The 25,999-nt window shown below is 42.2% G+C and overlaps 1 protein-coding gene across 2 annotated transcripts in view; it reads right to left on the reverse strand.

Moving 5' to 3' along the window:
• Window positions 1-13,128: 13,128 nt before the first annotated feature.
• pcgf1 (polycomb group ring finger 1) overlaps window positions 13,129-25,999 on the reverse strand; it is a 64,895-nt gene continuing 52,024 nt past the window's right edge. For both annotated transcript variants that reach the window (XM_073042100.1, XM_073042099.1), the window contains 4 exons: window positions 19,819-19,858; window positions 14,791-14,880; window positions 14,622-14,702; window positions 13,129-14,079 (listed from right to left, as the gene is read on the reverse strand). In XM_073042100.1, the coding sequence (XP_072898201.1) occupies window positions 14,029-14,079; window positions 14,622-14,702; window positions 14,791-14,880; window positions 19,819-19,858 (262 nt within the window). In that variant the 3' untranslated portion in view covers window positions 13,129-14,028. The remainder of the gene's footprint in view (window positions 14,080-14,621; window positions 14,703-14,790; window positions 14,881-19,818; window positions 19,859-25,999) is intronic.

Here is a 25,999-nt window from a genome sequence, read left to right on the forward strand (position 1 = left end):
AGGAAAGAAATGGGGGAAATAGGACTGAATTGTTTGAGACTTGGATTGGACCTCAGGTCAGCAACAGAGAAGATGAGTGGTATTGAGTAGCCAGAAATTAGAGATTTCAGGAAGTGGTGAAATTGATTGTTGATGCTGTAAAGTGTCCCGCTAACCGCTACACACTCCACGTAATCACCACTCTCTGCATAAAAATCTTACCCCTGACATCTCCCCTGTACCTACTTCCAAGCACCTTAAAACTGTGTCCTCTCATGTTAGCCACTTCAACCCTGGGAAAAAGCCTCTGACTAATCACATGATCAATGCCTCTCATCATCTTATACAACCCTGAGATTCATCTGCTTAGCAGGCAGCCACAAAACAAGAAACCTGAAAAAATATCCAGTTATCTGTTGTGTGATCAAATGCATTGATCGTTCCCATGTAGCCAGACATTTCTGCTCTTTTTTTAATGATCATTTTCACCTGGTACCCACTGTTTATGAACCCGTGAATTCTTCCATTTTCCTGCCAGTTTTCTTAAACTGGATCACGTTTCCTTCTGTGAATCAAAACTGCTGTGCTGCTTTCATTTTACTCAACCGCTTCTTGTTGTGCTTTTTGAAAAACTCAGACATCTCACTGTGCTTCAAGAATACAATGCAGTAGTCAAAGGGGTCATTTAAAACTTCCTCATCACCACTATCAACAAACAAGAGAAAATCTGCAGATGCTGGAAATCCAAGCAACACACACAAAATGCTGGAGGAACTCAGCAGGCGGGCAGCATCTATGGAAGAGTAAACCATCGATGTTTTGGGCCCAGACCCAAAGGGCTTGCTGGGTTCCTCCAACATTTTGTCTGTGTTGCTTGTCAGCACTGTTACGTTTGTAACTCCAAAACATTAAACTAATTGAAAGGAAAAGACGGGAGTTCGAAATATGAGTCCAACTTCATTTTTTACTTCAAGCGAAGTGCATTTGTACCACATGGTGGTGTCATGACACATGCAGTTCACTTATTTTTACACATAATCCTTAATGAATTATTTAAACAAACAAGAATGCTTAATCAACAACAAATTTACAGTATTACCAAAATATTACATACACAACGGCACCCTGTCTTTAAATATACGATGGGACAGTTAAGGAAATGCTTTATAATAAAGCATTCACAGTGTGTTACATACACAGTAATGCTAATGTCAATTGGATCTGTGAAATCTTCATAACATGACTGAATTTTATATTGAGTTTGGGGGAAGACAAGAACAGATCCAAGACTAGTTATTTCTTATTTTGGATTCTTCCCCATTCTTTTCATTTCCTGATGAAAGGTTTTGGCCCAAAACATCAACTATTTATTCCCCTCCATAGATGTTGCCTGACCTGCTGAGTTCCTCCAGCATTTTGAGCATGTTGCTTTGGATTTCCAGCATCTGTGCAATCTCTTTGTGTCTGGTATTCTATGCTGAAAATGAGGGTAACTGACCACAGAGCTCACCAATGTGAATGGCAAGTTAGGTTACTGGATTGGGTAGCAGAGATGCAATGGCAGACCTGTTGGGAGATCTTTTGGAACACACAGAATGGATGTATTCCAACAAGAGTCAAAGCAAGGAACTGTTATCAATGGTAGTTAACAATTGTTCAAGATGGTGATATAAATGCTGGCTTATCTATTACAATCTAGTCCTGACCTAATCAAATTGGGGAAATTTATTTTACTACACTAATAACAATAAGCCTCATTCAAGTAAACACAGTTCTGTTTCACCTTCTGCTGTTCTCAGCAAAGCTATTGTTTGTCATCAATATAGCCCTTTATATCTGGTTCTAGTCTCACCCAACCTCAGTGGAGAAAGCATGCTTGCATTTACCCTATCTACCCCTCATAATTTTGCATACCTCAGTCAACCCTCCCCTCATTCTCCTAGGAATCTATGTTCCAATTTCCTCACTCTCCTATGCTCCAGGGAATGAAGCCCTAACCTATTCAACCCTTCCTATAACTCAGATCCTCAAGTACCAACAACATCCTTGTAAATTTTCTCTGCACCTTTTCGATCTTATTGTTATGAAATTGGTGAAGCTACTAGTGGAATAGAGTCGATCCTTACTTAAAGGAGGATTTAAATACACTAGAAACAATTCAGAAAATGTTTACTTTCTTAATAATTAGAACGGGGTGATTTTTCCCTTTTTTTGTAATTATATCCTCAAATGGACTGCCCAGTCTTTTTTGTTTTAGGTTAGTTTAGTGGGGTTTTTTCTTCTCAATTATAGAAATTTTGAGTCTTTTTTTATGAATTGTCAAGAGGAGTTGTGGTTCCTTTTTTATATTAGCTCAATATTATACTATACATGATTTTGACCATGTTTATTCCTTTCTTTGTACTTTTCTTGAAATATGTATTTGATATCACTTCTCCTCTGATTTGTACTTATCCTTATTTTTTTAAATCAATAAAAAAGAGTGAAAATGAATAATTAGAAGGGGCGAGTTGGTCTTATGAGGATAGGTTAGACAATTCATCTGTGAAACACACAGATCCTGAAGGGTGTTGTCAAAGCAGATATGGAGAGAAAGATCCCCCTTGTGAAAGAATCGATCACTGGGAGTCACTGTTTAAAAGTAAGTGTTCACCAATTCAAAACCCAGGAAGCAAAAGGTTTTCTCTCAGAGGGCCATGGGTCACTGGAACTCTCCCTGATACAGAGGGCCCCATCATCACCTGAGTGTGTTAGAGAGAGAGAGAGAGAGAGAGTGAGAGAGAGAATGAGAACACTGGCAGGCCGTCCCCAGCATACCCTTTGTGATGGTTGTTAACGTAAATGACAAATTTCACTGCACATTTTAATGTACTCATGATAAACAAATGAATCTGAATCTCAAGTCTCATTGTCCACCAGATGGCAGTGCTACCCACTACTGCCTTGTGCTGAGCATTTTCAGCATATTCTTTTGCTTTTCAGACATTTTCCTGGCCTAGAGTGCCCAGGAACAGAAATCATTGTGTCAGATCAATAGGTTGTCCATTAACAGACATGTGCATGATAGAGTCTGGCCCTTCAACCCAACATGTCAATTCTGAACATTTTGCCCATCTACACTACAAGGCCCTTCATTGGTTGGGGTTGACCATGCATATTGTGTCCGAGCTGTCTAAGTGATACACAAGCCAGGCTTGTATGATATGGAGAGCATGTTGCCCATATAGCAGGCTCCCCCTCTCCATGCAGCTGATAGATTCAAAGCAACAACAAAGACCGATTCTGCAGGAACCCCCATCTCCAGTTCCCCCACCACCATTCCGCAATCCCGTGTCTCTCAGGTCCCACTGCCAGCTCTTAGGTCCTCAGAGACTTAATCTTCCTCTCACCCCACCGCCCCTGAACACCCCAACACTCTGCTCTCCTCTGACAGTACCAACCCCCTTTCCCCCTCCCATCCGTGCTGGGTCTTCGCCATCCCCTCTCTGAGGCAGTATGTTCTGTCCTCAGTAAGGGTCTCACCTTTGCCCCCCTGCACTCAACCCCAACCAATGAAGGGCCTGATAGTGTAGATGGGCAAAATGTTCAGAATTGACATGCCTCAGCCCTAAACATTAACTGTACTCTTTTCCATGGATGCTGCATCGCCTGCTGAGTTCCTCCAGTGTCTTGAGTAGCAAAGACTGACACAGTTTGGCAGCAACAGCATTGCAGGAGTTGCCGGTCAACTTTCAATGCAACATAGGACTGCCATAGAGACTCCAGCTCCAGACATATCCCCGGGGTTTGCTCCTGAATCCTTCCCCATGAGTGGGTAGTGGAGGTTTGAGTTCAGACCTCCTCCTAGGTGAGGTGCCAATCATGGCTTACAAGTCCAAAGTGACTGGTTTTAAGGTGCCAGTAAGCCACCTTTGCCCCTTCTCCTGTCAGTAAAACTGGCTGCACCAGGCTAAGTAGTTAAGCTGCATGTGAAGCCCAGGAATTGGCCATGATTGTCAGAGGCTATTTGGGAGCATTTAAATAGGTAGTGAGAACTTGTCCCCATTACCACACCCACCCCTCCATCCCAGCTGTGACCTTAACAAACCCCATCTACACTAATTTGTCCACATTAGGACCACACACCTTGCTGACTTAGTGCAAGCAGAAATAACTAAATGCCTCTTAAAAGTGATTATTTTATCTGGCTCCACCAGCTCCTCTGGCAGCTTTCAGCACCAACACTGACCTGCTGCTGCAAAACAACAAACCCTATGCCATATAAACAGGGATAATACACACACCAGAATGCAGAAGAAGCTCTGGTCAGGCTGCACCTGTGCACAGAAATGAACAGTCAATGTCATGAGTCCCGAAGAAGGGCCTTGGCCTGAAACGTTGACTGTTCATTCATTTCCATAGATGCTGCCTGATCTGCTGAGTTTTTCCAGCATTTTGTGTTACTCTGATTCACATGCTTATGATGACTCTATAAAAAACTCTACATATCCCCTTTACAACTCATTCTTCTCACTTTAAACCTATGGCCATTTGTTTTTACTACTATTCTGGGAAAAGATATTGGCCATCTATCCCATCTTTGCCCCTCAATCTTATATACTGGGTGCTGGGGTGGAAATACATTTCTACCTAAGGAGGTAAAAGGTCCTTCCCTCTGCTACCATGCAGGTCACCCTTGGGCAAGGTGTGGCACCTGCTTAGCCCCCAGTTCAGGGTCATGTGAAGCCATGGATGGTCGTATGAGCAGCTGGTGCATATCATAAGTCCTGGTTATGTGACCACTGATGCCAGGCAGACAATTGAGAGTATTGATAATGGCTGTGGTCACCCATCTTGCAAAGACACTGCCCCGAAGAAGACAATGGCAAACCACTTCTGTAGAAAAATTTGCCAAGATCAATCATGGTCATGGACCATATGGCACAGTAAAGTCTCCTGCCTTCTCTCCATATCTCTTCATGCCCTGACCAGTCAAGAATCTATCAACCTCTGCCTTAAATATACATAAAGACTTGGCCTCCACAGCTGCCTGTGGCAACAAATTCCACAGATTCACCACTCTAATCGAAGACATTTTTCCCCATCTCCGTTCTAAAATTATGCCCCTCTATTCTGAGGCTGTGTCCTCTCGTCCTAGACTCACCCACCATAGGAAACGTCCTCTCTACATCCACTCTATCAACGTCTTTCACCATTTGATAGGTTTCAATTAGGTCACCCCTTATTCTTTTGAATTCAGGTGAACAGACTTCATATGACAAACTGTTCAATTCTGGAATCATTTTTGTGAACCTCCTTTGAAACCTCTCCAGTGTCAGCACAACCTTTCTAAGATAAGGGGCCCAAAACTGCTCACAATACTCCAAGTGAGGCCTCACCAGTGCTTTATAAAGCCTCAACATTACATCTTTGCTTTTATATTCTTGTCTTCTTGAAATGAATGCTAACACTGCATTTGCCTTTCTCAGTCTGCAAATTAGCCTTTAGCAAGTCCTGCACAAGGACTCCCAAGTCTCTGCACCTCAGATTTTCTCTCCATCTAGAAAAGTCTTCCCCTTTTATTTCTTCTACCAAAGTGCATGACCATACACTTCCCAACACTGTATTCCATCTGCCACTGCTTTGCCCATTTTCCTAATGTCTAAATCCTTCTGTAGCCTGCCTACTTCCTCAAGACTACTTGCCCCTCCACCTATCTTCATATTGTCCACAAACTTTGCAACAAGGTCATCAACTCTGTCATCCAAGTCATTGACATATAACATAAAAAGGGGTCCCAACACAGACCACTATGGAACACCACTAGTCACTGGCAGCCAATCAGAACAGGCTTCCTTTATTCCAACTCAAATTAACTGGCCTATAATCTCCTTTCTTCGTTCAAGAGTGGAGTGACATAATATACAGCTAGTCCCTGGGTCACACAGGGGTCTGTTCTAGAAAACTGCCTGCAATCAGTTTTTCCAAGTGAGGAACATATTTTCTATAGTAACACACTAAGGAGCTGGAGCTGGAGGAACTGAACGGTTCAGGAAGCATTTTTGGAGAAATTGGACAATTGATGTTTCACAATTTGAGACCTTTCATCAGGATTGGAGAGGTGAAATAAGAAGTATATTTACTGGTTTAATTGCAGGGAACAGTATTATTTTAATACAATTGATCCAAGAGACATACATTGCACTTTTAAAAAAGATCCTCTAGTTTATATTCAAATGCTCATAGTTTGTGCTGAGTTTACACGTTCTCCCTGTGACCATGTGAATTTTCTCATGGAGGTGAAGGGCAGGTGAGGAAGAGAGGAGTAAGAGAGGAGTCAGAAAGGGGAATGGAAAAAGAGGAGGTGAAGGGGTAGCAATTACCAGAAAGTTAGAGAATTCAATGTTCACACTATCAGGTTGGAGGCTATCCAGATGGAGTACGAGGTGTTGCTCCTGCAATCTGAATGTCCACATCATGGCAGTAGAGGCAGCCATGACTGACATGACAGAATGGGAATGGGAAGTAGAATTAAAATGGGTGGTTACTGTGTCTATCCCACCTGTTGTGATGGACGGAGTGAAGGTTTTCAACAAAAGGTAGGGAATTCTTGGCGCAATTTCACAGGGCTTTGGCAAGATTGTCCCTGGACTATTACATACAGTGAACCTCTTGCTGATGGCCAGGGACGGTTCTAACTCATCTTCAGAAAAATACCACCTTTCTGTACATTTCAGAGGCTGTGACATTCCTCACCTTGCCCACTGCCTTTATGTAGGCATGTATGGGGAGAACCCTATTCTTTTACACAATGATGCCGAGGTGGAAATGGTTAAGGGCTTCAAGTTCCTGGGACTTATTACTGACAATTTGTGCTGATGAAACCATGGCAATGCAATAGCTAAGGCATACCAGCACCTTTACTTCCTCCGAACATAGAAAGTACGCACAGTTCCTTCTGCCCACAATGGTCTGCTAACGCTTGAACTGACTCTAAGGTCAATATAACCCTTCCTTCCCACATAACCTTACATCTTTCCATCATCTATGAGCCAATCTAAAGGTCTCTTTAATGTCCCTAATGTATCTGTCTTTACTATCAACCCTGGCAGCATGTTCCACACACTCACCAACTGTGTGAAAACTTTAACTCTGACATTCCTTCCCTCACCCAACCATACTTTCCTCCAGATATCTTCTGCTCTGGTTGCCCATTCAATGCATGTCTGTCATGTTTTACACATATATAAAGTTACCTCATCCTCCAAAGAGAAAAGCTCTAGCTTGCTCAACCTATCCTCATAAGACAAGGATAAGGAAACAACACCTGGAGTATTATGTATCGTGAACCTTTGCTGACAACCAGAGACAATTCCCACTAATTTTCAGAAAAGTATGGCCTTTCTGTACATTTTGCTCAACCTATCCTCAGAAAGCTAGGGAAATTCCACATGCCCCTCATGATCCTTACCAATTTTCCTTTTTACAGCTACACCATAGGAAGCATCCTATCTGGTACATCACAACATGGTAATGATAACTGCAGAGAGTTGTCAACACAGCTCATTTTACACGAACTCCAGCCTCCCTTCCATGGACTTCATCCACACTTTCCACTGCCTTGGGAAAGCAATCAACATAATCCAAGGCCCTTCTGTCACTAGTCATTCTCTTCTCCCCCTTCCACTGGGCAGAAGATACAAAAACTAGAAAACATGCACCACCTGTCTCAAGGACAACGGGTGGCTCGCCAGAGAAGGGGTTAGCACAATCGCTGTACAGTTGGGGTTAGCACTGATCAGGGTTTGATTCCTGCTGCCGTCCATAAGGGGATAGTACCATCTCTATGACCGCATGGATTTCAAAGTTCAAAGTAAATTTATTATCAAAGTACACATCCATCATCATATACAACCATGAGATTCATTATCTTGCAGGTAATCACAGTAAATACAAGAAATGCAATAGAATCAATGAAAGACCACACCCAACAGGACGAACAAACAGCCAATATGCTTCAAAGCACCACTGTGCAAATACAAAAAGAAAGAAAAAATATCATAACAACAAATAAATAAGCAATAAATTTCAAGATCATTAGAAAAGTTCTTGAAAGTGAATCCATAGGCTGTGGGAACAATTCAGTGTTGATATTATGCACTTTGGTTCAAGAGCCTGACGGTTGAGGGGTAATAACTGTTCCTGGTGGTGTGGGTCCTGAGGCTCTTGTACCTTCTTCCCGATGGCAGCAGTGAGAAGAGAGCATGGCCTGGGTAGTGGGGGCTCTTGATGATGGATGCTCCTTGCCTCAACACGTTCTGTGGATGGTAGGAAGGGCTTTACCTGTGATGGACTGGGCCATTTCGATAAGGGATTTTTCATAGGTTTTTTCCATCCATGCATGAGCATTGTTGTTTCCATACCAATTCATGATACAACAAAATACTCTTCACCACATATCTATACAAGTTTGTCAAAATTTTAGATGACATGCCAAATCTTTGCCAACTTCTATGAAAGTAGAGCTGCTGCTGAGCTTTCTTCATGATGGCACTTGCGTGCTGGATCCAGGACAGATTCTCTAAAATGGTAACACCAAGGAATTTAAAATTCCTGACTCCCTCCACCATATAATTTCCTGATGAGGCTGGCTCATGGATTTCCAGCTTCCTCCTCCTGAAGTTAATAATCACCTCCTTGGCCCTGCTGAAATCAAGTAAGAGGCTGTTGTTGTGGCACCACTCAGCCAAATTTTCAACCTCCCTCTTGTATGCTGATTTATCACCACCTTTGATTTGGCCAATGGCAGTGGTGTTGCCAGCAAATTCAAATACGTTTGGCACTGGAACTGTGCTTAGCCTCACAGCCATAAGTATAAAGCGAACAGAGCAGGGACTAAGCACATAGCCTTGTGGTGTACCTGTTCCTCCAGTTTTCTTCCACATGTCAAAGATATTTGGTTAGGGTTAGTAAGCTGAGAGCAAGCTTTGTTGGTACCGGAAGCATGGCAACACCTGTGGGATGCCCCCCTGCACATGCTTGCACTATATTGATCAATGATACAAACAATGTATTTCCCTGTATGTTTTGATATACATTTGACAAATAAAGTTAATCTTAATCCATTGTTGAATATTAATTATTGTTAAGAATGGACCTCTTGTACAATAGTTCTGATTTCTCAATCCAATTCATTGTAACCATTACACCTGATCTGTCTAAATACAATCTGCAGTCTATTACTGTTTCCTGCCGTGCTACCTCACAGTAATTATGTTTAGAATGATCATGTAGAATAATGCCTTTCACTATCTTGGTACATAAGCTGATTACTCTCACAACTGCAAGAGTGCCCTTCCCTGAAGAAGGGAGTGGCCACAAGGTCCACCAACCACACTCACCTGGTTGAAGTACGAATGGAAATAATAATCATACAAACAATGTTAGTTAAAAGCAAGGTTAAATAAATAAGTTTTGAGCTGGTGCTTCAAATGTCAACTGAGTCTACATCACAGTCTTAGGAACTGAGTTCTACAGTTCAGGAACGTCGTTCAAAAAAGCTGCCAATTTCCTTTTCAGGGAGATTGTTTAAATTTAAGAAACTGGCAGAAGGCTACCCGAGAACTTGAACAGGATTAGGAAACAAAAGCAGTTCTGTGATTTACTCCGGTTCCAGACTATTGAGAGCATTAGTAACAGTTAAGAGAAAGAGAAATTGTATGGACTGGGAAGGGTTGGTTTCAAAGCTCATGTTTACAGCTGGTAAAAAAATAGCTTTGTACACACTTACCTTCCAGACATTGCAGAAAGCCACAGACAGTTGGATAACCTGTCGCACAAGACTACGAGGTCCCTGCTTCAACAGCAATGGATGAGGCAGGATACAGAACAGAGAACAGTACAGCACAGGACAGACGCTTCAGGCAACGATGTCGTGCTGACCTTTAAACTAACTCCAAGGTGAATCTAACCCTTCCCTCACAAATAACCTTTCATTTTTCTTTAATCCAAGAGCCTAAGTGTCTCTAAAATGTCCCTAATATAGGTCTTCACCACCATCCCTGGCACCCTGTTCCATGCACAGGGAACAGTAAAAACACTCTGCAGTAAAAAAAAACACCCAGTTCTGACATTCCCCTTATACTTTCCTCCAATCACCTTAAAATTATACACTCCTGCATTAGCATTTCCACCCTGGGAAAAAGATGCTATCCACTCTATGTCTCTTATCATCACGTACATTTCCTATCAAGACACTTATCATTTTGCTTCACTCAAAAGAGAAAACAAAACCCTAGCTCACTCAACCTACCCTCATGACATGATCCTCCAGTCCAGACAGCGTCCTGGTAAATCTTGTCTGCACCCTCTAGAGCTTCCACATTCCTATGATGTGGGGTCCAGAAATAAACACTGTACTTACTAAGAGTAGTCTAACCTAAGGCTCTTGAAATCAGTTCCCTGACAAATCATGACAACACACCATACCTCTTCTTAACCAGCCCTATCAAATTGCACTGCAACTTTGAGAAGTTGTATAGGGAACTTCATTGGTATCATATAACCATTAGACAGGGTATTGAATGTTGTGGAACAGACACCTAGGACTACAAGCACATTGTGAAAAGTGGCACCTCAGGCAGACAGGGTGGTGAAAAAGGTATTTAGCATGTTGGCCTCTATCAGTCAGGACACTGAGTATAGGAGTTGGGACAGTATGCTGCAGTTGTAAAGATATTGGTGTAGCCATTACTTGGGGTACTGTGTAGAGTTTTGGTCACCCTGTTATAGTAAAGGTATCATTAAGCTGGCAGAAATGCAGAACAGATTTAAGAGGATGTTGCCAGCACTAAAGGGCAGGCTGGGACTTTATTTCTTGGAATGAAGGAGATTGAGGGATGACCTGCCACAGGTATATAAATCACGAGGTATAGATGGGGCAAATGCACATAGTGTTTTTCACAGGGAAGGGTAACTAAGAACTGGAGGGCAAAGGTTTTAGGTGAGAAGGGAAGGATTTAGAAGGGACCCGAGAAGCAACTTCTTCTTACAAAGGATGGTGTGTATATGGAACGAGCTGCTGGAGGAAGCAGTCATGATGACATTGAACATACACTTGGATAAGTACATGGGTAGGAGTGGTTAAAGTAGTAGATACAAAACCCTTAAAGCACTTACTACCAGACTTGAACAGATTCGCTCCCACTGTTAACAGACTCTGGTGCAATAAGATGGATTGTTGGCCTCACAATTTACCTTGCACCTTATTGCTTATCTGACCACTTTCTCTGTAGCTGTTAACTTTATTCAGCATTGTTATTGTTTCTAACCTTGCTCTAGCTCAATGCACACTGTGTAATGATTTGATCAGTATGCAAGACAAGCTTGGTGCACGTGACAATAATAAACCAATACTAATAATAATAATACCAAATGGGACTAACACAGTGGGTACTATGAATGAGCTGGGCCAAAGGACCTGCTTCAGAGGTGTATTACTCTGAGAAAACAAGGGCAACAGTCAATATTCCACAGCTTCACGTGTCTGTAAGAGCAGCTTCAGACCAAGGTCCAAGCCTTCCAAGAATCAGTACTGCGCCAGTTTACTAACAAGGTGAAGATGGAATTCATTACCAGACGACTGTGGAGGCTAAGACATAGAGTCATAGGAAAGTACAGCACAGGAACAGGCACTTCAGCCCATCTAGCCCAAACCAAACTATTTAAACGGCCTATTCATATCAACCTGCACCCAGAGGACGGCACTCCATACCCCTGCCACCCATGTACCTATCCAAACTTCTCTTAAATGTCAAAATTGAGCTTGCATGCACGATTTGCGCAGGCAGTTCATTCCACACTCTCACCACCTTCTAAGTGAAGAAGTTTCCCCTCATGTTCCCCTTAAACTTTTCACTCTTAACCAGTACCTTTGGTTTAGTCCTTGGGGAGCAGATCTCAGACGATCTCACCTGGTCCAGGAACACCACTGGGATTGTGAAACGGTGCCCAGCAGAGATTGAACTTTCTGAGGAAACTTAAACAAGCATCACTCCCCACTAACATCTTAACTACATTCTACAGAGGAGTGGTTGAGAGTGTGCTGACCTTTTGCATCACAACCTGGTACTCCAGCTGCAGTGCTGCCAACAAAAAAAGCCTTGCAGAGGGTGATTAGGGGAGCAGAGAAGGTTATTGGGGTCTCCCTACCTTCTGTCCAAGACCTCTTTCAGAGTCGATGCCTCCAGAAGACACAGTACATCATTAAAGACCCCTCACACCCTCTCCATGAACTGTTTGTTCTTCTGCCATCAGGCAAACGTTACAGGAGCATCAAAACAAAAACCACAAGGCTACTAAACAGCTTCCTCCCACAGGCAGTCAGACTGCTAAATAGCTGCCCTTCCTGACTCTGCTTTGAACACTTATAACTTGCACTGGACACTTATAACTTGATTTTAACCGACATGTGGCTGTTATGTTTTACTATTTATTGTTACGTTTACTATTTATTGTTGTGTTTGTTATGTTATGATTGCACTTGCCCCTGGGAAACACTGTCTCATTCTGCCCTGCAGAGCTGATGTACGGTTAGAATGACAATAAAGTTTTTGAATCTTGAATCTTGAAACCTCAGTGGAAAAAGCCTGCTTGCATTTACCTATCAATATCCTTATAATTAAGTACCATATTATAAAGGAATTGGGTATGTTTAGAGTGGAGGTTGATAGGTTCTTAATTAGTAAGGGTGTCAAAGGTTACAGGGACAAGGCAGGAGACTGGGGTTGAGAGGGATAATAAATCAGCCTTGATCGAATCAATTTCACCATGTATGCAGGAGGGTTGAGCATGGGGCTAGCAACCCTATCCATAAAAACCTACAGCTACAAAACTCCAACAGAAGCTCCAAAGACTTAATCCCTGGGAGGAAGAAGATAATTTAAAAGACTTGGGGACAATTTAAAAGACTGTACCAGGACAAGGAACTCTTGACTAGCTGCTGTCTGTGGCCTATGCCCCAGTAGGGGTGATGGGTTTAACAGAGCAGACTGGAAGAGCTGAACAGCTTAATTCTGCTCCTATGTCTTAAGATGACCACTTGGACGAGTTGCACAGGCTCTCCTCCGTGCGTAATCTGGGTCCCCACCCACAAAGACAAAAAAATGATAATTTGAACAGAGTTGAGTTTAAGCTTCAGTAGAAGTTTTACAATAATACAGAAACTTTATGCACATACATTCATCACAACCTTTAAAATCGAGAAATAACATCGAAGAAGTGGAGCAATTAAGGATTGCGGAGAAGTGTCAAAAACAAGACAGGCTGATCTCCGCTCGTTGCTGGGTGTGATTTATTAATGGGAATGGGGCTGATAAACAACACTTTTTCCATTCTGGACTGCTGCTTTTCACTGGGCGAAAAGGGAGGGGGTGGGGAAAGGAGTAATGAACACTCATTTCATTAAAAACTAACTTTAGCCCAAATTTCCTGATGGGTGGTTAACTTGGAATAAAGAAAAATAATTAAAAGAGATAAATAAACAAACAAACAAAATGTATTTCTGGCTCCCCTTGACAGCTTTACATTGAGCTGCTTGAAGGTGGAGTGGTGAATCCGAGACATTCGTCATCCAGGTCAATTTTGCTGTGCCAACGATATTCAGGGCTGTGGCTTGAGACCCTTTGCCATAAGAGTGATTGGCATTTTGTGGTGTCATCAGGAATACAGTTCAGTTCTCCAAAGGCCCATCAATGCTAGCTGCTGATCAGAAGGAGTACATTCTCAGGACTCAGTTCCTCAGGAGGAAGTGGTGGAGAAGGGGTGGAGTGCAGACCGAGATGGGGTGAGCTCAGCTCTTTCACACATCAGAGCACAGAGTAGTGGCGTCTTCAAAGTTATGAATGTTGCTGCAGCTCTGCGTTTACTTGATTCAGTCTAGTGACGTCAGTGAACAGAGGTACTCTAGGACCGTGTGGCTGCAGGATCAGTCCAGCCCAAGCTTGCTTACCCAGCCCACAGTTCAAACACACTGAGACATCTGGCAAATGGCACCAGAATGCACCTTGTACTTCATCTTCCTCGCTTCTCCCTCACGCTGTACTGCAGGACCATTGGTGTGGGCTGAGGGACAGAGAAGATAAGGAGAGGGTGAAAGTTGGGAAGATAGGAACAGTACGCTCAAAATCAATATCCATCCCAGGGAACATGTTCACAGGTGTACCACGGAGACCATTCAGACTGATTGCATCACTGTCTGGTATGGTAATGGCAAGGCTAGATATCAGAAAAAGCTGAAGAAGATTGTAAACTGAGCCAATTCCACCATGGGCATTAGCCTCCCCACCATCACCATCTTCAAAAGCTAGCACCTCAAGAAGGCAGCAACTGTCATTAAGGACCCTCACTATTCAGGACATGCCCTCTTTTCATTGTAGAGGATACAGGAGTCTGAAAAATTATTCAATTTCAAGATCTCTGAATAGTTCATGAACTAACCCATGAGCACTCCCTCACTATTTTTGCTCTTTCTGCACTATTTAACTTATTTTTTTTAAATATATTTCTTATTGTAATTTATAGTTTTTTATGTATTGCACTGTACAGCAGCCGCAAAACAAATTTCACGACATGTTAGTGATATTAAACCTGATTCTAATTCTCACCTTGCCATACCATCTCGAGAGCCAAAGTTGCTTCATGGTCATGTGCTCTGGCAGAGGCTCGTTGTCGAATAGTATCTGTACCTGCAGAAAGAAACTCCATTATATTTTCATATGATTTGTTGGAGAACAAACTCTGCACTTGCCTCCCACACCTCCCTCTACAACGTACCTGCTGCAGATCTAGTACATTTATTCTGTGGCACAGAACTCTCCGTAGATGCCTGATCTCAGCCCGGACTGAACATCGCACATACTTTTGCTGCAATGGTCAAAGACAAAAAGTAAATTTGACAGAAGAGTGACTAAGTTCTGGCTTAGACCTTCCACATACTACTGACCTTTGCGTACACAGAACAGTACTACACTGGACAAGCCATTCAGCCCACAATCTTGTACTGATCTTGATACCACTTTATATTAAATGTTCTCCTATGTATCATCGATATCCCTCCGTCTTTAGTTGTTATAACAAAAAACACTTCACTTTGATATAAATGTGATAAATAAAGCTAATCTATATAAAAAAAAAGCTAAACTTTCTATCCATGTATCTGTCAAATGCCTTTAATGCCGTTAACATACCTGCCTCAACCACTTCCTCTGGCAGCTCATTCTATAAAGACCAACCTCTGGATGAAAACGTTGCCCCCTCAGGTTCTTTTTCCTCTCACCTTAAACCTATGCCCTCTAGTTCTTGATTCCCCTATCAGAGGAAAAAGAATGTGTGCATTAAACCCAACTATGATGTTATATATCTCCTTAAGATTACCCTCATTCTCCAGCTTAAGGACATTTTTCTTCAGTAGGGTATCCAAACTTGAACACAATATTCCAAATACCTACGTCTTGAGTGATGACGGCCAGGATGCCAAAAGCCTTCTTCACCACCCTGTCTACCCGTCATTTAATTTTAATTGTCATTTTCTTTGCAGTTAAACAATCAATTATCTGCTTTATTTTAAGTAGCCTTTAGGTACGTAATAATTTAATATACCTCTAGCGGCTATAGAAAGTATAATTCTGAAAGCTTTGTACTACGTTAGGTGAACAAATGTTTCCCTCCATTGGTTAACTTTTCACTACAGTATTAAGTAGTTTCTAATTGGTTGTCTCTTATCTATGGAATTTTTCTTATCTCATGGGTATAAAAGTAGCCATTTTATGATAGGTACCATCTTTTCCTGTTCTTTAGTTTCTCTTTTTCAAGTAGAAGTCTTCTGCCTGTCTGTTTCAACTTCCCTTTGTTCTATCAACTCATAACGAAATGATCATGAAGCAGCCTTGCTTCAGACTTCTAAAAGAACCTTTGATTTAAACACCAGAGTCTAACACCGTGAAGTTATTCAAAGTGGTTACAAACATGGGAGAACTCAAGATAGACTCAACAAATGCCTGGTACCTTCTTGTGCTTTCAGAACATTTCAAAAAGGACATCAAGTGCATCGTAGGCACTCCAATAATTTTGCTGTCTATCTTGGCGATACTGCTTGAAAATTTAACACCAGCCAGTATTGCCAAGGAGTTCTTTGAATTTAGAGAAGATGGTGGAGGGCTCTTTAAAACGTCTCACAGCCCTGATGACAATATTATGTCGCATTCAAGTTCTGCAACCTCTGGGGTGGGGCTTGAAATCAACTTCTGATCCCTGTGACAATTGCCACCCACTAAGCCCAGGCTTGTGCCAGCTGTGCATCGGAGGAGGGAAAGTAGTAAAGAGCACTTTCTTAAATTGCTTGCAGGGCAGTAATATCAACTTACATCTCGGAAAACTGACTGGGTTTGCAGATGTGTGGGAAGAAAAAAGCCTGAACATAGAACACTTCTGTATGGTACAGGCTCTTCAGCCCATAATGTGCTAACTCTTTAACCTACTCTAAGGACAATCTAGCACTTCCCTTGCACATTGTCCTCTTTCACCCATGTGACTATCATTCCACACACCCATCAATCTCTCTGACATCCCCACCATACTTTCTTTCAATCACCTTATAATCACATCCCCTCATATTAGCCTTTTCCACCCTGGGAGAAAGTTTCTGGCTGTCCACTATCTATGTTTCTTATCGCCTTGTACACTTCTATCAAGTCACCTCATGTCTTCCTCTCCAAAGAGAAAAGCCCAAGCAGCATGGTAGTCAGTCAAGCAGTTGCATAACGTTATTACAATGCCAGAGATCACCAATAGGGGTTTAATTCCCACTACCACCTGTAAGGAACTTGTATGTTCTGCCTGTGACGACCTGCATTTCTTCCTGGTGCTCCAATTTCCTTTTTTATTCCAAAGTAGCAGGGTTAAGGTTAGTAAGTTGTGGACATGTTATGTTGGCATCAGAAGTGTGGTGACACTTGAGGGCTGCCCAGCACAATCCTTGCTAATTTGATTTGACGCAAACAACAGATCTCACTGTATGTTTCGATGTACATGTGACAAATAATGCAAGTCTTTAAATCTTTACCTTTTCTTTTTAAGAAATGCTCTCTAGTCCAGGAGCATCCTGGTAAATCTCCAGAACACCCTCTCTAAAGCTTCCACATCCTTCCTCTAATGAGGTGACCAAACTGAACACAATAGTCCAAGTGTGGTCTAACATTACCTTGAGGCTCTTGAACGCAGTCCCCGGTCTGCGAAGACTAACACACCCTAAGTCTTCTTAACTGCACTGCAATTTCAAGGGATCTATGAATCAGCTCCTATCCCAACTGATAACATACAAGCTGATGAGATATTTTCTTCCTCTTTGCAATTAAGAAAATAACGCACAAATGAAGTAGTTATGAAAGTGTGTGTTTTGTTCGCCTTCATTAGTTAGGGGACTTAATTCAAGAGCCACAAGGATAACGTTGCAGCTCTATCAGACTGATTACACCACACTTATTGTGTTCAATTCTCATTATAGGAAAGACGTGCAAGCTTTAAGAGAGGGTACAGAGGAGATATACCAGGATGCTGTCTGGAGGGAAGGGTGGGGGGGTTGAATTTTACCATTATCAATGCTCTCAACAAGAAGCAGATAATGTTTGAATTCCACTGCATGAAGTAAGCAGTGCATGAATCATACAGCTCCAATATTATTGACTCTACGCACGTGCTCACTGAATGGTGGGGGGGAGGGAGTACTCAGACTGCCTCCTGACAAGAGTGGGAATAATTGAATTTACTTCAATGATCTGAAAACACAGGACGGAAAAAAAAATCAATAGACCCCCATCTGCTTCAGTGTAGCGATGTGAAATGATTTGTGACCCTTGAGCCTTCAGATTAACTGCAAGCTTTGTATCTACTTCATGTTAAATATGTTTTGGATTTACTGAGAGTCTGGCTATTGGAACAGACACACATGAAAACAGCTCCTGCATCTGGAAACAGTGTCAGGGGAGAGCTGACTGTGCTGATGGAATGTTCCCCGATCAACGGACCAGAAGGGGAGAGGGCTGCAGGCAAATTTCAGTAGTCCTTATGGTTAAAGACCATCTGCACCCTCTCAGCTCCCAACCATCCCAATGGTGTAAACCTCAGTTTGGTCTGTATGGTGTTGAACTAGTCACTTGGAGTTCGAATCAGGTTGAATAAAGCAAGGTGGGGGGGGGGGGGGGGGTAGTCTAAAGGAAATTTAAGCGACATGCTTGATTTTTAGACAAAGCAGCAGCTGCTTGGAATGCATGCCAGGGGAGATAATGAAAGCAGATATAATAGTAACACACAAAATGCTGGAAGAACCCAGCAGGTCAAGTAGCATCTATGGAGAGGAATAATCGGTTGACGTTTTGGGCCGAGATGCTGCCTGGCTTGCTAAGATCCTTCCACATTTTTATTTTATTTAGGAATACATCATGGTAGCAGGCCCTTCCAGCCCAATGAACCTGCACTGCCCAATTACACCATTGTGACCAATTAACCCATTAATCCCATCATCTTTGTGATGTGGGAGGAAACTGGAGCCCTTGGAAGAAACCCTCATGGACACAGGGAGAATATATACACAGCAGCAGGAATTAAACCTGGGTCACCGGCACTGCAAAGCGTTACGATAACTGCTATGCTACCATGCTGCTGTGGTGAGCCAAGTGATTAGCATAACTCTATTAAGACATTAAGATCATTGGTTCATCCAAATAGCACACTTTTTGCATAGTAATAATGGGCTGAACCTTTACCAGCTACTGTAAGGTGCTAACCTCATCATTCACAAGCTACCTCATCAAAATTAGGACTTTCTACACTTCCAGTTACCAACCTGAAGACTGGAAAGGCTGTAAATTCATTCACATTTAAACAGAGGTGAAAGTATGCTAAAGTGATTGCAGATGGATGCCTGAATCAGATCAACAAACAAACAACTGGAGGAACACAGCAGGTGGAACAGCATCACTATTCACTGCATGGTCGACGTTTTAGGTTGACAACCTGCACCAGGAAGAAAAGGGCAGCAGAGAGGGAAGATTGCTAGTACATAGAGGAAAGGGAAGACAGAAACCTGCAGGTGATTGGTAGATTGAGGTGGAGTAAAGGACGTTGGAGGAAAATAAGCAAAAACACAAAAGCTACCAATGCTGGAATCTGGGAACCATTAAAGGAGAGGTGCTAGGCAGATCGATTTGTTTAGGAGAGGGGATTTGGTAGATGAAATGTACGTGTGCTAGGTGATTGGAACTGGGTTGGGGGAGGTCAGGGGGACAAAAACAGGAGGACTAGAGATGGATCAGATGGGGAGGAAAGAACACAAAGAGAAAGGACATAGGAAGTAAAGGTTGGAAATTTGATGCTCATACCACTGGGCTGCGAATATAAGCAAGTACTGGCTGATGGAATCAGTATGAATGGGTTAAGCTGGCAATAAATTCAAGTTACTTTCACTTCTGCATTTAACCCATGGAACTGCATTTCTGGCTGATCTAATGTTGGTACACAGAGCAATAAGCAAACTGTCCTAAAGTATTTCACATGAAAATCATTAAGGCAAAACTTGTCTCCAAGGCACAGCAAAACAGAGAAAGCTCTATGCAGTCAGTGGGCTGACCTGGATTTGAAGTAAGAGAAAGAGTCAATGCTTTAACTCAAAGATCATTCATCAGAACTACTAGAATGGAAGCTTCGATGAAGGCTCTTTGATCTGCTGGCCCAAGCTGAAAGCAAGAGATGTTAACTAAATACAGAATGAAGGTCACACATCATTGCTATTCAAGCTCACAGACTTACCTGCAATACTAGTTTCCCTTTCTCCTTTCCCAAAGGGGAGCTACAAAACCCAAACAAACAAAACATTATTAAATACAGATTTTAATTCCAAGATGCAATACATTGGCAAGATAGAGGGGGTACAGTAGAGATTTACAAGGATGCTGACTGGACAAGAGGGTCTATGTTATAGGCTGCATTGGTTACAATGGATCTTTATTCCTTGGAGCTTAGGAGTGTGGGAGATTACCTTAGAAGTTTATAAAATTATGACAGATTCAAAGTAAATTTATTATCAAAGTACATTTGTGTCACCATATACAACCCAGAGATTCATTTTCTTGTGGCCATACTCAATAAATCCAATCACTATCATAGAATCAATGAACGACTGCACCAACAGAGCATACAACCAGTGCGCAAATACAAAAAAAAATAATAAATAAGCAATAAATTTCATGGAATTGAGGTGAAGAGTCCTTAAAAGTGAGAACATAGGTTGTGGAAACTACCAGTGATGAGACAAGTGAAGTTATCCCCTCTTTTTCAAGTGCCTCATTGTTGAGGGGTAATAACTGTTCCTGAACCTGGTGGTGTGGGTCCCGAGACTCCGGTACCTTCTTCCTGATGGCAGCAGCGAGAAGAGAGCATGACCTGGTTGAGTTGAGTCCCTGATGATGGATGCTGCTTTCCTGGGATGACACTCCATGTAGATGTGCTCACTGGTGGGAGGGCTTTACCCATGATGGACTTTGTATCCACTACTTCTTGTAGGATTTTCCATTCAAGGGCATTGGCTGTTTCCATACCAAGTTGTGATGCAGACAATTAATATACTCTCCACCACACATCTACAGAAGTTTGTCAAGGTTTTATACGTCATGCCGAATCTTTGCAAACTCCTAAGGAAGTACCTCGTAAATCAGCAACATCTTCATAAATCTCCTCTCCACCTTCTCCAGCTTAATGGCATCTTTCCTATAGCAATTTATTTCAAAATACAAGAATTGTGCAGATGCTGGAAATCCAGAGTAACACACACAAAACACTAGAGAAACTCAGTAGGTCAGGCAGCATCTATAGAAATGAATGAACATTTAACATTTCTGCCCAAGATCCTTCTTCAGAACTGGAAAGGAAGAGGGAAGATGCCAGAATAAAAAGGGGGGTAGGAGAAGTAGGACTAGCCAGGTGGGTGGGAAAGGTAAAGGCATGGAAAGCAGAATGGACCATGGGAGCAAGGGAAGAAGGTGGGGGAGGTGGTAGGTAGATGAGGGGAAGAGTGGAAAATAGATGGAGGGAAGGCAGAAAGGAAAAATGTTACCGGAAGAAGAAATTGACGTTCACAGGATGTTCATGAAGGATGCCCAGATGGAATATGAGGTGTTGCTCCTCCACTCTAAGAGTAGCCTCAATGTGGCAAAAGAGGAAATTCCAAATATTCAAAATAAAATATCCAAATATTCCCTCACCAATGTCTTGTACAACAACATAAACATTCTAATCTCCATACTCAAAGTTCTGACCAATGAAGAACTAGGGAGCCATTCAACAGTCTTATAACAGGAGGGTAGAACCTTTCCTTGTGTGTTTTCAAGCTTTTCAGGGTTGGGTGGGATACTTGATTATGCTGGTTGCTTTACTGATAGCAAATTAAGTTACGTGCAAGAAGGATTTACATAGACTTAGACTTAGGAGCAGAATTAGACCATTTGGCCCAGACTCCGCTCCGCAATTCCATCATGGCTGATTTATTATCCCTCTCAACCCATTTCTTCTGTCTTCTCCCCATGACCTTTGACATCCTTACTAATCAAGAACCTATCGATTTCCACTTCAAATACACCCAATGACTGGGCCTGCACAGCCATCCGTGGCAATGAATTCCAGAGATTAACCACTCTCTGGATAAAGAAATTCCTTCTCATCTCTCTTCTCAAGGGACATCCTTCTAGTCAGAGGCTGTGCCCTCTGGTTCTAGACCTAAACCTGGTCTTATAAGAAAGATCAGATGAGGTACACAGAACTTTTCTCAGAAATGTCTGAATTTCTCTACTGCAGAGTGCTATTGTGAATACTAGATTATTGAAGGCATTTGACAAGGAAGTAGATCAATTATTAAAAGGCCAGGGAATTGAGGGTGTGGGGCACAGGCACAGAAGAGGAGACGAGGCCCAAGAGAGATCAGCCATGAATATATTGAATGGTAGGACAGGCTACAGGGGCTGAATGGCCAGCTTCTGCTCCTACTGTCTTGTAGTCTACATGGACACTTGTGCATAGAGCAAGGCTACAGGGAAGTTAGAAGTTGCAGAAAGCTTCACAAGAATGTTGACAGGATGGGATGGCTTGAGTGACAGGGAAAATGGAGAAGCTGCCACCATTCTCCCTGGGGAGTAGAAGACTGAGGGCAAACTTACCGGGAATTACAAACATCATGAGGGACAAGCTTTCCATGGGGTAGGGGAGTCTAAAACCAGAAGGCAGATGTTTATGGTGAGAGGGGAAAATTTTAAAGGTGACGTGTACGCCAATTTTTATATATTGAATAAGCTGCCAGAAGAACTGGTAGATATGGGTACATAACAATGTTTAAAAAGCATATGGACAGGTACATGGATAGAGAAAGTTTTAGCCAATATCATAAGCTACTGGAGCAGGAATAGGCTATTTGGCCCACTAGTCAATCGTAGCTGATTTTTCATTCTCCTGTTTTCTCCCCATAACCCTTAACATCCCCCCTTCACCAAACAAGAACCTATCAGTCTCTTCTTACAACCACCCAATGATTTGTCCTTCATTGCTCTCCATGGCAACTGATTCAACAGATTCACCGCCCTTTGGCTGCAGAAATTCATTTCAGTTATAAAGGCATGTCCCTTTATTCTGAGGCTGTGCCCTTGAATCCCACTCTCTCCATGACCACATTTAGGGAACATGGGTCAAACACAGGTAAATGGAGGCACCTCAGGTGTGTATGTTGGTTGGCAAGGATGAGTTGGGCCAAAGGGTCTGCTTTCCTGCATAATAATTGATAAGTAGCACCTTTAAGTAGAAGAAAAAATAAAGCAGAGAAATTCACAAAGCAAACTTGGACGGCTATTCATCAGGGTGCTTGAAGAAAGAGGGGAACGTTGCAATATTCAGAGACACAAGACTGGAAATCTTGAGCAACACATGCAAAATGATGGAGGAATTCAGCAGGTCAAACAGCATCTAAAGAGGGAAATAAACGTCAATGTTTCATTGTCCTGTTGAAAGTTCTCGGGCCGAAACATCAACTGTTTATTCCCCTCCATAGATGCCGTCTGACCTGCTGAATTCCTCCAGTATTTTGCATGCACTGCAATATTCAAATGAGGTTCACCCCTAGTGTAGAATCTGCAGCAGAAATGGTCACAAACCAATTTATTTTTTAATGCATCGCATTAAAGCCAGATTGTGGTGACCCCATATTGTTTTTTTTTGATTTTGCACAAAAATTTTATCCCATGTGCAATGGTTGAATAATAAGCTGATTTACATCAGCCTGCCTGAGTCAGAACAAGGTTACCCCATCTCATGAATTAAACAGCCAGCATCAATTCTCATTACTCTGATGCAAGCATTAACTCAATATTTCTGATGAAATTTGCTGCAGAGCTATTCCCTCATTTCCCACCCAGTTATAGACACACAAATAATGTTTGCGATGGTGTATGGATAGAATTAAGGGTGCATTTACACACCAGCTTTCAAGAAGGGGAACTTGACCTTCTGACCAGCACTAAACTGCTATAAGAAAGATGTTACTAAGCTGGAGAATGTGCAGAGGAGACTTACAATGATGTTGCCAGACTGCAGGGACAGAGTTATGGAGAGAGGTTGAGCAGATTGGCACTATAATCACTGGACCATAGGAAAATGATGAATGATCTTAAAGGAAGTATATCAATTTGACGGGCATAGATTGGGTCTTTTTCTCAGTTAGAAAATTTAAAAAAAAACTAGTAGGCATAGGTTTAAGGTGAGAGGGGGAGATTTAACAGGAACTTGAGCAGTAACATTTTCAACCAGACGGTGGTAAGTATATGAAATGAGCTGCCAGAGGAAGTGGTTGAGAAGATACATTTACATTTGAAAGATACCCTGAAAAGTTCATGATCAGGAGAGATTTAGAGCAGGACTTCCCAATCTTTTTAAGGCCATCAACCCCTACCATTAATGAGGGTCTGTGGACCCCAGGTTGGGAATCCCTTGTTTAGAGATAAATGATCTGACGAAGACTCACTGTGAGACCCAGGAAAACACAGACCACTCTATGGATTAGACCAGCTTTCCCTGGTTTAACTTACTGACCAGTCTCCAGTGGTGACTTCACAAACAAGGGTACACGTGGGATCTCCATACCCAATGATCTCCATCCCTCTAAACCAGGGGTTCCCAACTTGGGAGTCCATGAACCCCTTGCTTAATGGTATTGGTCCATCGCATAAAAAAGGTTGGGAGCCCCTGCTCTGAACATTTCCTACCAATACTCTTGTCTAAAGGTTTTGAAAGAATTGTAATCGTACCCGTATCTTCTGGCAGTTTGTTCCATTTACCCACCATTCACTCTGTGAAAAAGTTGCCCCCACGGGTCCACTTTAATTATTTATTTTTAAATTTTATTTTTTATTTTCTACAAGAGCAGAATTAGGCCACTCTGCCTATTGAGGCTGCACTGCCATTCCGCCATGATTGATTTATTATCCCTTACAACCTCATTCTCCTGTCTTCTCCCCATAATCTTTGACACCCTGACTAACCAAGAACATATAAATCTCTGCTTTAAATATGCTCAATGACTTGGGCTCCACAGCCATCTGTGGCAATGAATTCCAGAGTCACCACCCTCTGGCCAAAGAAATTCCTTCTAATCTCTGTACTAAATGGACATTCCCCTATTCTGGGATTCCTTCTGGTCCTAGACCCACCCACTATAAGAGACATCCTCTCCAAATCTACTCTATCTAGCCCTTTCTATATCCAGTAGGTTTTGATGAGATCCCTCCTTATTCCTCTAAGCTCCAGTGAGTACAGATCCAGAGCCAAATGCTCCTAGTACGTTAATCCTCTTCATTCCCAGAATCATTCTTGTGTACCTCTTCTGGACCCACTCCAATGCCAGCTCATTTTTTCTTAGGTAAGGTGCCCAAAACTGCTCATGATAATCCAAGTGCAGTCCGATCAATGCTTATAAAGCATCATATCCTTGATCTTATATTCTAGTCCCCTCAAAGTAAAATTGTACTTGGCTTCCTTACCACCAACTCAACCTTCAAGTTAACCTTTAAGGTATCTGCACAAGGACTCCCAAGTCCCTTTGCACCTCTGATTTTTGAATTTTCTCCTTGTTTAGAAAATAGTCTATGCCTTTATTTCTTCTACCAAAGTGCATAATCATACACTTCCCAACATTATCTGCCAGTCTGCCTATTCTTTAAGTTTCAAAGTCATTCTGCGGACTCACTGCTTCCTCAGCACTCCCTGCCCCTCCATCTTTGTATCATCTACAAACTTGGCCACAAAGCCACCAATTCTGTCAGCCAAACTGTTGACATACAATGTCAAAAGAAGGTTTTCCAATATTGATTCCTGTGGAACACCACTTGTCACCCAAAGCCATCCACGATAGGCATCTTTATTCCATCTCTTTGCTTTCTGCCAATCAGTCAATGTTCTGTCCATGCTGGTGACTTCCCTATAATTCTATTGCATGCTGTACTGGCCTATAATTTCCTTTCTTCTGCCTCCTTTCTTAAAGGGAGAAGTGACATTTACAATTTTCCAATCTTCTGGAACCATTCTAGAATCTGGTGATTTTTGAAAGATCACTACTAATGCCTCCAAAATCTCCTCAGCTACCTCTTTAAATCTCTCTCTTGTTATTTTAAACCAGGGGTTCCCAACCTGGGGTCCACAAACCCATAGCTTAATGGCATTGGTCCATGGCATAAAATAGGTTGGGACCTCCTGTTTTAAATCTATGCTGTCTAGCTTTAGACTACAGGAGAAAGACCATCCACCTTATTTATGCCCTTCATGATTATATAAAAATCTATAAGATCACCCTTCAGGATAGAGTTCTAAAATTAGAAGACAGATTTAAAGTGAATGGAAAAGACCTGAGGGACAAGGTGGGGGCATGTGGCACAAGCTACCAGAGAAAGCGGTAGAGCTG

The sequence above is a fragment of the Hemitrygon akajei genome, chromosome 4 (assembly GCF_048418815.1).
Source record: "Hemitrygon akajei chromosome 4, sHemAka1.3, whole genome shotgun sequence".
In the NCBI taxonomy this organism is placed as follows: Eukaryota; Metazoa; Chordata; class Chondrichthyes; order Myliobatiformes; family Dasyatidae; genus Hemitrygon; species Hemitrygon akajei.